The 10,470-nt window shown below is 35.9% G+C and overlaps 1 protein-coding gene across 1 annotated transcript in view; it reads right to left on the bottom strand.

The window, feature by feature from the left end:
* The window catches only part of col11a2 (collagen, type XI, alpha 2), a 36,085-nt gene extending 34,210 nt beyond the window's left edge, over window positions 1-1,875 (bottom strand). Inside the window, exon 1 of the mRNA XM_073812669.1 lies at window positions 1,448-1,875. Within this exon, the coding sequence (XP_073668770.1) occupies window positions 1,448-1,529 (82 nt within the window). The 5' untranslated portion in view covers window positions 1,530-1,875. The remainder of the gene's footprint in view (window positions 1-1,447) is intronic.
* Window positions 1,876-10,470: the final 8,595 nt, after the last annotated feature.

Genomic DNA, 10,470 nt, shown 5'->3' on the forward strand with positions numbered 1-10,470 from the left:
GATGGTTGTTGTTCAACACCTAACCAGCAACATCAGGCTGTGGAGTGCACAATGCAACATTCACTCGCCTGAAACAGACCTGAAACTGTGGAAACTTCTCTTCAGATGTAGTTGCGCGTTTACACAAATATCACTGAGCTCATACACACACTAACTCATTCACTAAATCGCTCTCACTGAAGCACAGTCCAGTATAATAACCCACTCATGAGAGGCACAAACATTCAGACTTCCTCTAAATGCACAAGGGAGCCGAACTGGGAGAAAAACGCGCGATCAAATCAGCGACATGGAATTACATCCTTGTGGCGCACGCAAAGTTACATTATTCACTTTTGTATTTAACAATAACAACAGTGAGATAAAGTATAGTTTAATCTGATTCATGGTTTCATTTAAATCGTGATTTCAATTAAATCTGATGAAGCATTGTAGTTACCGTGAAAAAGGTGCAAAATCTTGACCGCGTCTCACCCACTAGCGGCGAGAGCTGGAAGCGCAGTGGTTCATTAATTGTTACCAGCTTACAATTTGGTTCCTGTGAACTAGTGGGAATGTTAATGTTTGGTTATAAAAGTAAAACCTAAACAAAGTTGCAGAACCTTAGTTAAATGGTTAAATAAAGACTGCACGTGAACCGCACACTAAGGTTAGGGAAAGTTTGCATCTAATCAGTTACTTTAAAATACTGTGGAAAAAAATAATTTATATACAATTATTCTATAAAATAAAAAATAAATAAAAAAGAAAACAAAACAAAACAAATAAAAAATATTTAAAAACTAAAATCAAATATACACCCATCAGATCTACGATTAGTTTGTTTATAATATAACCTATGTTGGATATATGACGCACAAACGACAGTCAAAGTTGCTGTGTGCTGAAACGCACTAAGCAGAAATTGGATGTGAAACATTGACTGTGAGGTGCACCGTCCTATCCTATGCCCCCGCCGGGATGCCACATTACGCATGCCAACGCGGCCTGACACCCACGGGCCTGTGTTTTCTTTAGTGAAGCCTTCATTTTTGCTCTTGACACATCTTAGTAAAGTAAACTCCCTGTCCTAACTGTACTAAATTCTATTAAATGGACCATTATATAACAATTTACAGTAAAATGGTGTCAGCTAGAGTTACAAATGACATAAATAGACCAGTCTATATTAAAACATTTAAAAATCAAAGAAATCCACTTGCGAAATAGAAAAGTTCGTTAAAGAGCACTTTTAATATACCATTTTGGAAATAAATACACAGCAATAGCCACCTGTTTATTTCACGTTTATACCTGAGGTGCGTAAAAGCGCAGCAGAAATAAATTCCACATACAAACAGGTTGGAAGTAAAATAAGTTTCGTATTCATAATGTAAACATTTGCCACATCAAAAGCAGTTAAACACAACCAACAAAGATTCGCAAATAATAAAAATAAAAACCTCACCTGCTTGCGCCAGAGTTACGCACAGGAGGAGCACGAGCGAGGTCTCCATGTACCACGGCCTCCGCTTCTTCCGAATATCCATAGTTCCTAAGTTTTTGTTCCAAACCGGTTTAGTTTTACTACAAGGTAGGACAATTTCAAATTAGAGATGCTTTTTATCTCACATAAAGTATGGTCGAGCCAAAAAGAAACTTGGTGCGCCGTAAGAGACGTCTTTAAACGCACACCCACCTTGTTCTTTAATAAGTTAGGCTATCTATATCTTATGTACAATATTTAAATACAAAAAACGGGGACGGGTAATAAATATATGTAGGTTTACAGCTTGAAATCCTTAATGCTAGAGCCCCATTGAATCTGAGTAACCAGGAAAGCTGAGAGAGCGGAGAGAGACTTCAAATCACTCTCTCCCAATCTCTCTCTCTCTCTCTCTTTCTCTCTCCCTCTTCTTACTTTCTCCCACGAAATGCGAGAGAGCGCGCGCGCGGGTGTGTGTGTGCGTGCGTGGAGAGAGAGAGTGAATGAGAAAGTATAGCAAAAGTGAAGGGAGGGGAAAAGTGAAGTTTAAGGAAATATAAAAAGTCCAACAGCCCAAAATAGCCTAACTGTATTGCTTAAAAGAGCTTTCTTATGTTGTCGTGCCAGCGATTGACACGTATATAAGATTATTTCTATTCATTTATTTATTTCAGACAACTGGACCATGTAGGACCGATGGGTCCGTGGGCATGAAAAATGTCGGCAGCCAATGAAATCTTTATGCGCGCATGACGTCACACACCGTCCATGTCTTTTTCATGCCTCGGATTCGGTAAGTATAGATCGTAGATGACCAAGTCAGCAGGTAGATAATGGATTAAAAGTTAAGTTTTGTCGGTGCAGAATAGTTGAAATATATTTTTAGTTTTACACATTTTCATTTATTTATTTATTATTTTTATTTGTTTATTTTTTGCTATAAAGTGTTAAAATATCACTGATATGTATTTTAAATAAGTAATTTTAAAGTGATAAATTGCTTATAAATAAATTGCACAATATTAAAGAAATTAACATTTGAACACATTAAAGTTAAACAGAAGAAGTTTTCACAGGCAAGAACAGAAGGCAATAATGAAATCTAATCATAATGATAGTCGTTATACCTTTTGATTTATAGTCGTTATACCTCGGTCAGTCTTCAAAAGAGATACAGAACAGACTACAGTTCTTCAAAGATATAAATAGTGAAACCCAGTAATTTATTTAGATTACAACCTTGCGCTATCCAGGGATCAGTTCTTTAAAAGCGCCAGTGCTTTTGAAGAAACCAACCTTTCTATACATTTAAAAAAGCATATTTTCATCAGCATTGTTGATCTGTTATAAAATGTCACCACAAATCACACTGCAATCTTTTTCCTTGTCAGTGTCAAAATCTACCTTTAGGATTCAATGAGGGCTTGTTCACTGTTTACTGGCTTTATTTATATGCTTGGCCTTTGCAACTGTGTGTGATTATGAACAATGAAAAGTTAAGTTTTGTTTTGATTATGCATAGAAATTACCATTTGTGGGAAAAGTGATTCAGACCAACACTTCTTCCTGTGCCCATTATGGTCCTAGGAAGACAATCCTAAAACAATCATGGCATGTGTTTTTGTCCTGCTTCTGGCTAGTGTACTCTAGCTGGTTTCCATAATAAAACAGTATAATAATACCCTTTAAATCTGTGGTGTACACACAGAGGCAACAGGAGAATGTGAGAAAGAAAAATATATTTTGGAAAACAGTATGTGAGAAAAGATTATGAACAATAGGAAATGTGGCTAAAGAGGTGGACAGGTGCACTATAGTATTGCTAAAGAGAGGATTGAGCACAAATGTTGTTTGCAACGAAAAAAAAATAACATAAATACACTTTTTAGAAATTTAAGCTAATAAATTTGCAAGACCAAAAATATCAATGTCTTTGTTCAACAAATGCCAAACGTAACTGCTATTTCTAATGCGAGTTGGATCAAAACTACGGGTGGTATATGGGTGTGACTTCATCATGTTCATAATTACAGTTGTATCATGAACCACATAAAAAAAATGCATGCAAGTGTCTGGACCCATGAGTGAGCATGTGAACGCAGACCTTGGGAATATTAAAAAATCCAGCTGGCTGATTTCACAGCTGGTCTGAGATCAGTTTACGTCCTAGGCATTGATGTGTAACTGAAACATTGTAAGGTGTAGCTGAGGAGAATACTTGCATAAATAGATGACTGACATAATGTCTTGGCATATGTACAAACCTTGTAGAAGACAAGATAAATAAATATAATGTTTTATTCAACTTAAAAAAGGAAGTTACCTGGTTGCCTTAAAATTCTGAGTTAATTCAACTTAAAAATATTTTAGCATTTAAAAAAAAAAATTAAGTTAAACCAACAAATCTTTATTTATTTATTTTTTACAAAAAACATCATTATTGGAACAAGGTTGAATATGTAAAAAGTTGTTTCCAGATGTTTCCACTTTGTGTTAATACAGCTGTTGAGATTATTACAGACTGATAATTTTAGGGTTTGATGTTTGACCACTAGCCATGCATGTGGTTAAGTAGCCTTTGTTTGGCCACCCATGCATTTAACATCTAAGAGAGCAAATAAAATGTACTGTATGTGAAAGCATGAGCTATCTTCCACTCTGCAACCTGTTTTCAGGCTACGTGCCGGGCATGAACCATTTCAACGGAGGGGGCTCACGAAAGCAACATTTTCCTTGGAGACAGACACGGCAAGTGCTTGTGGACAGGCTGGTTATTTCCAAAATGGGGACCTTGTAATTACAATAAAGCGACCAGATTATATTGCAGACTTCCCTAAAAAAAGTCTATATTTTACTGGGCAGGGCTGCAAACCGCGCACACACACCCTAGCCCACTACAACACACAGAAATAGATGAGGGATAAAGGGCTGGGGGGAAACAGATTGGCATGTGTATATTTGTACGTGTGTGTTTGTGAGGAAATGGACTGGGTTGGTACAGGGTTACGTTGAAAAATGGCTTGATGTATGTGCTTCTGTGTTATATAGCCTACTACACAGTGTTACCAGTAAGTAGGCACCTAGATATAACTTAGGATGAAAGAACAGGTCAGTGATTTTGGATACGGGTCTCATACACGCCCAGATCACGCTGTGAAATGGGAAGGGCGAGGGAGGGTTATGTGAAGACCAGATTTTTTTTGGGAGAGTGAAAGAGGATTTACATTTGGTATTTGTGTAAAGCAAAAAATGCCAGTTTGCATATAAGAGATGTCAGATGAAATAATAAATTATGCTGGTAAAACTTAAAACACTATATTTAATAAATATTTGTTTGACAGATATTGCATGTATGTGAACATATTTTGTGGTTGTATTAAGAGCTCGAAGTGACTCAGCAGTTTTGTGATTTCTAAATGTAGCCGCTGATATTTCCTCAGGATCATTTAGCACAATTACGCATCATTAAGCAAAATTTACTTGAAGTATTTCAGTCACCTCAGTAATGGTGACCACTAAACAATGGATGTTTATAAAGGTATGGGATGCATTTACTTGAAAGAAGACAACAACAAACATTTATATTTTGCATCTTAGCTGTTCTTCATAGACAGCAATGAATAAAAAAAATCTGCTTCTCTGATTTTTGTCTTGATATAAAATTCCCACATTAGTGTTAAAGAAAATATTTCAGTATCTCAACAACTATGCAGATTTAAAAATAAAGTCAGCAAAAAAAAAAAAAACAGATTTCAATACAAAAATTTCATATTGATATCCTTGAAAGCCAAATTACCTATGCTATCCACATTCATTTCTGATAACTCTATATTCTTTCTGTTTGTTGCCCTTTTTATCCCATCCTATTTAATGACAAACATCTGCGACATTTAAACATAAATTACTTATACTTCGCTAAAAACAGCAACAGTATAAATGGTTTTAAGTAAGGTTATAAATTTGTGGTATGATATACAATGGAAATAAATGTGAATCTAATGGCCAAATGAGTCATTTGTACTGGCACAGCTGCAAGTAAATGTTTATTAATTCATGTTCAAGGGATATTTATGATGTCACAGAATTAGTAGGTTTATTTAAAGCATGAGGTGTGGAAAACATCACAGCAGGTTGAGAGAGACAGAGAAGAGAAAGACATATGACTATGGTAAGAAATGATGTGAACAGAGAAAACAGGTAATGAAATGTTGAAGAAGTCACAGAAAATTTCACGAAGGGAAAAAAAATCACTGGAATGAAAAGGGATGGTGGTGGGGGGGTCTGATGGCATGCAGGAGGAGAGAGGGAATGAATGAGGGCTATTGATGGAGAGAGAGAGATCAAACTGTGTTTGCTGAGTGAGAGAGAGAGAGAGAGAGAGAGAGAGAGAGAGAGAGAGAGAGAGAGAGAGAGAGAGAGAGAGAGAGAGAGAGAGAGAGAGAGAGAGAGAGAGAGAGAGAGAGAGAGAGAGAGAGAGAGAGAGAGAGAGAGAGAGAGAGAGAGAAATGTAAGAAAGTTAATGAGCATGAGCAGAAGGGAGGAGGTCGATCTAAATGACCCACTGACTGAAGTGAAAATTTGGGCACATACTGATGAGTCAAGAGAGGTAAAGTGATGGTAAGAGAGAGGGAAAGAAACTGAGAAGAGACCGTAGTTGAAACATTACTTTTTATTTTTGTCTTGTTTTCAGTGCAAATATATATATATATATATATATATTTTTTTAAATCAAGATATATTTTCTTGATAAGCAAAATGACCTAAAAAAATAAGTCTAGTTTTTAGACAAAAAAATATACAATTTAAGTGAATTTGTGCTTAAAACAAGTTTAAAAAAAATCTGCCAGTGACGCAAGCAAAAAAAAATTTGCTACTTTTTTATTTTTTGTTTTTGTTTCCAAGACAAATAAAGATGTGCCAAGTTTCCTAAAATGTAAACTATACATACACGCTTTTGAAACACATTGTTTTTACAAACATTTTGATTTAATCAGTTTAAGAATGTCATTGGTGAAAGGAAAGTAAAACAAAGTTTTCATCAAAATAATGTTTTTAAAAAACATATTTTCAAGATAAGTATATATTTCCTTAAGCTTAAACCATTTGACAACCTGAACTAACCTTACAAGGTCATAAAAAGGTCAGATTGAGATATTTTTAGGAGACTTTTACTAACCTTGACACACACTCATGAGGGTCACCAAGGGTCATCTCTGTGATTCCACTTCCTATTTTATGTTTTTCCTGTCACGTGACAACAAAATGGCTTCCTGCGTGTTAGTTATATCACTTTAACATGAATTATGAATCATTTTCAGCCTTATATACAGTATTTGCCATAATACCACACTGTCACAATGTATAACATTAGCCATATTAACTGCCTAAATAAATGAATGAATGTCAGTTACTGTCCCACCAGCAGTTTATAAGTACCTTATAAACATTCTGACAGCTAAATACCTCATAATGATGTGTTTCTCAAACTGGAAGGTGTGGCCCTCTCTGGGGACACGAAATGATGTCGGGGGCCCAGTTTATATTTTACACAATATATTAATTTATCATAATTTATGTGTAATGAAACTTAAGGCTACTAACCAACAGCACTAAAATGTATATTTAAAATGTTTTGTTTAATAAAAAATAAAAGTTTGTGATTGTTTTATGTCATGATTTCACTTTTGGTGGGTGCACGAAGGGATGCACCTTACACAAGGACGGGCCGGGAAAAAACCAAAGATTGGGTATAACCTCTCAAAAAGGTAAAAAAAAATAATAGTCTATGCGACTACATGCAGGGTATTAAACCCCAGGAAATGACTCTTAAGATTCGCTACAGCTCATTTACAAAGCCTGCGTTCACACAGCAAAGCATCATGTAAGCGTCAAAATGCCCCACCTGACCTTCCCACCACTACCACAACAGTTATCCAAGGCTACTAAAGCACACTTTTGTTGAAACCAGACATAGGTCGCTTTTGTAGATTCAGATCATTACCCTTCACTTTAAAACAACTGACTGCATCAGTATATTACAAGGAATAAAGCCATCAATAGCTGTGCATTACCATCATTTTACCATGGTAAAGAGGAGTTGTTACATGTAATGCAAGGCAGAAATAATGAAGGTCCTTTATAAACAGTGATAATAGTTTATATTTATCAAACTATGAATGTCTTTTAAGAAGGGTTTTACAACAAAACAACTGCAGGAAATGCCTTGAGATAAAACTATAGCTGCATGCTTTATATATAATAATGCATATAAAATTGTGCACACAAACAATGCATATGTAGTACGTTTGGTAATCAGGTTATCTGCATCCAGCAAAGTGTGAATTAGCCAGACATCTTAACAGTACACCATGCCCCAATGCATTTGTAAAACAACCGGCCTGTTATTCCAGCCAGCGCTAACACATCAGCACGAGAGGCCTGAAACACAGATGATCTGTACACTGTACTGTAATAATGCACCTTTGTAAAGGTGAGAAGGAGAGAGCTTTTACAATGGGACCGGTCAATGTGCCATGAACTCCAGGGGTAGATGATGAGGAAAGGGAATGTACCACTTGGGTGTTGAGGAAGGGGGTGGGGTGACTAGGGTAAGCCAGAGAGAACAGAGAGGTCTTTTGTAAGGCGAGAGAGACACACAGTAGGTACAGTAGTGAGTGGAGGTAAAGGAGAGATTTTGTTTAAACGAAGATATACTAGTTCATATTTGTGTGTCAAAATCACATATAATGGATAATAAAGTGTTAAAATAAGATATTTTCCAAATGATGTAAATGTAGAAAATAATATGTATTTTTATTTACAACAAACAAAATAGGCTGTCTCAATGTATATGGAATCAAACTAACAAACAAAAATGACATTCAACAAATACTTCATCATCGCAATACAAAAAACAAATACAATTAAGATCCGTGGTCCACCAATCAAAGCTTTTGCCACATATGTCAAATATGTGTGACATCATACTCCTATTTCAGTTTCATGCTGATGTTCAAGGATTTAAATGACATTTCCACTAGTTATTTATTTTGGAAAGCAATCATTATTGCCATTTTCTGCACAGGATAAAAATACAATAGGCTTCTATCATGACGAGGCAAAATAAATTATAGAGTATTCATGTTGAAAATACAGAATTATATTGTTGGTTTGTTTGTACTTCCATTTGTGTGTGTTTTTCTTTTACTCCAAAGGGTTTACACAAAAAAATGTTTTTAAAGAAAACAAAAAACTTGCCACACATTGCCATACAAGCATAAACCATTTTTGTCTATATTTTACTCAACAACAAACATGCATTTATTTTTCACTGCAATGCAAACCAAGCTAATGTTGAAAAAATTATAAAAAGCCAAAGCTTCTGCAAAACATAAATGGTGGCAAAATATGCACAAAGTCAAGAAAGTAATAGATATAAATAACTGTCAAAACATATCATATGAAGTATGACTTAATATAATTGGTCCACTTCCATATTACTACTGTAACAATAAACAATTGGCAATAATGGTTTATGATGTCTCATTATTGAAGCTGGAATATTATGCCTGCATATGGTCTGCTGGGAAATCATGGTGAATCGGGGATAGCAATGTTTTCTGCCCTGCATTAACCCTGCACTGCTGGTTTTATCTGATAAGAGAAGCTTCTTACAGTACAACAGTTTTAATTTTGTTAAGACATTTACACAGAAAAAAATCCGGCAACAGATGCAGGCTATAGAATTTTGAGAATTTTTCTGTTGGGTATAACATGCATATTCATGTGTACACATGTGTATACATTTCATCAGTATCTGTGTATCCTGTGATTTAAACCCATGACCTTTGCTATCCTAAAGCAATGCTCTACCAGTTAAGCTAAAAGAACATAACATTATATTACATGATATTAATCAGAGTGGGTGCAAATATATTTATTTTTTTAACTTTTAACTGACAAAGTTCTTATGGTAAAATGATCCATGAAGTTTTTTGTGTAGTGGGTCAAAGGATAGCAACCAGGCTTGTTGTGCTTAGAGCTGAAAAATATGACAGAAATGTCTCTGGTTGCAAACAAAATAGTAAAGAATTCGAGTTCACTGGGCAAATATAAGAGCAAATCATTTTTATACAGAGAAGTCATTGATATATCACCGCCTACCGGTGGACAGAGGGACTACACGCGCATCTTCAGCACACAGGGCAAAGCTAGAGAAATTTCTCTGCTGGTTCATGCACAAAAGTAAACACTACGCATACAAAACATTTTAGTTCTTTATTTTTTATGGCAAAAGTATTACGCTGTCAACACACAAACTCATTTCCAGAGCGTCATACGGTCATAATACGGGATGAAGCCAGCCAGGTATATAAGCGGGATATTTTATTCATTCTTTCTAAGCCAAAACTTTCATTCATGATTTACGTTTAGTCTCACGTCATGCGTTTTAGGCATGTTTGACTTCATTCATACGGAGCTGCGCAGACCGATCAGCGTATGACATCAAAGTATCGCGAGGGCGATTCGAAGCTGTGCCCATATGCTGTGATCATATGCAGATTAGTGTGCGCAGCAAGGCAAGTCACACCCTTTGGCTAGCTTTTATGAGCGTGTGACCTAAATTTGAGAGAAAGAGGGAGAAATGAAGACGTTAAGGTGTAGAAACAACACTAGTAGTACATTACCAGAGTGGTTGTCTACTGGACACACAGAAGTTCTCCCTCTAACGGACACAACGGGGAACTGCAGCGCCAGAAGTCGCTCGAGGCCCGGGGGTCCTGCTGGACTGAATACCACAAAAACTCACCTATGCACCCGTTGAACCCCTATAAAAACAAAAATCTACCAACCTTTAAATCTAACTGACATCTCTTTTAGTAAAGAAAAGATCAGTTTACAAGTCAAACGCTATGCATTAGAGGGTGAACATTGCAGTTTAAGGGTATGTGACCAGTCCACAGTTCATTTCCAAACAATAATTAATAAGATATGATACTGTATCT

This window comes from Paramisgurnus dabryanus, chromosome 19 (assembly GCF_030506205.2).
Source record: "Paramisgurnus dabryanus chromosome 19, PD_genome_1.1, whole genome shotgun sequence".
Classification (NCBI taxonomy): domain Eukaryota; kingdom Metazoa; phylum Chordata; class Actinopteri; order Cypriniformes; family Cobitidae; genus Paramisgurnus; species Paramisgurnus dabryanus.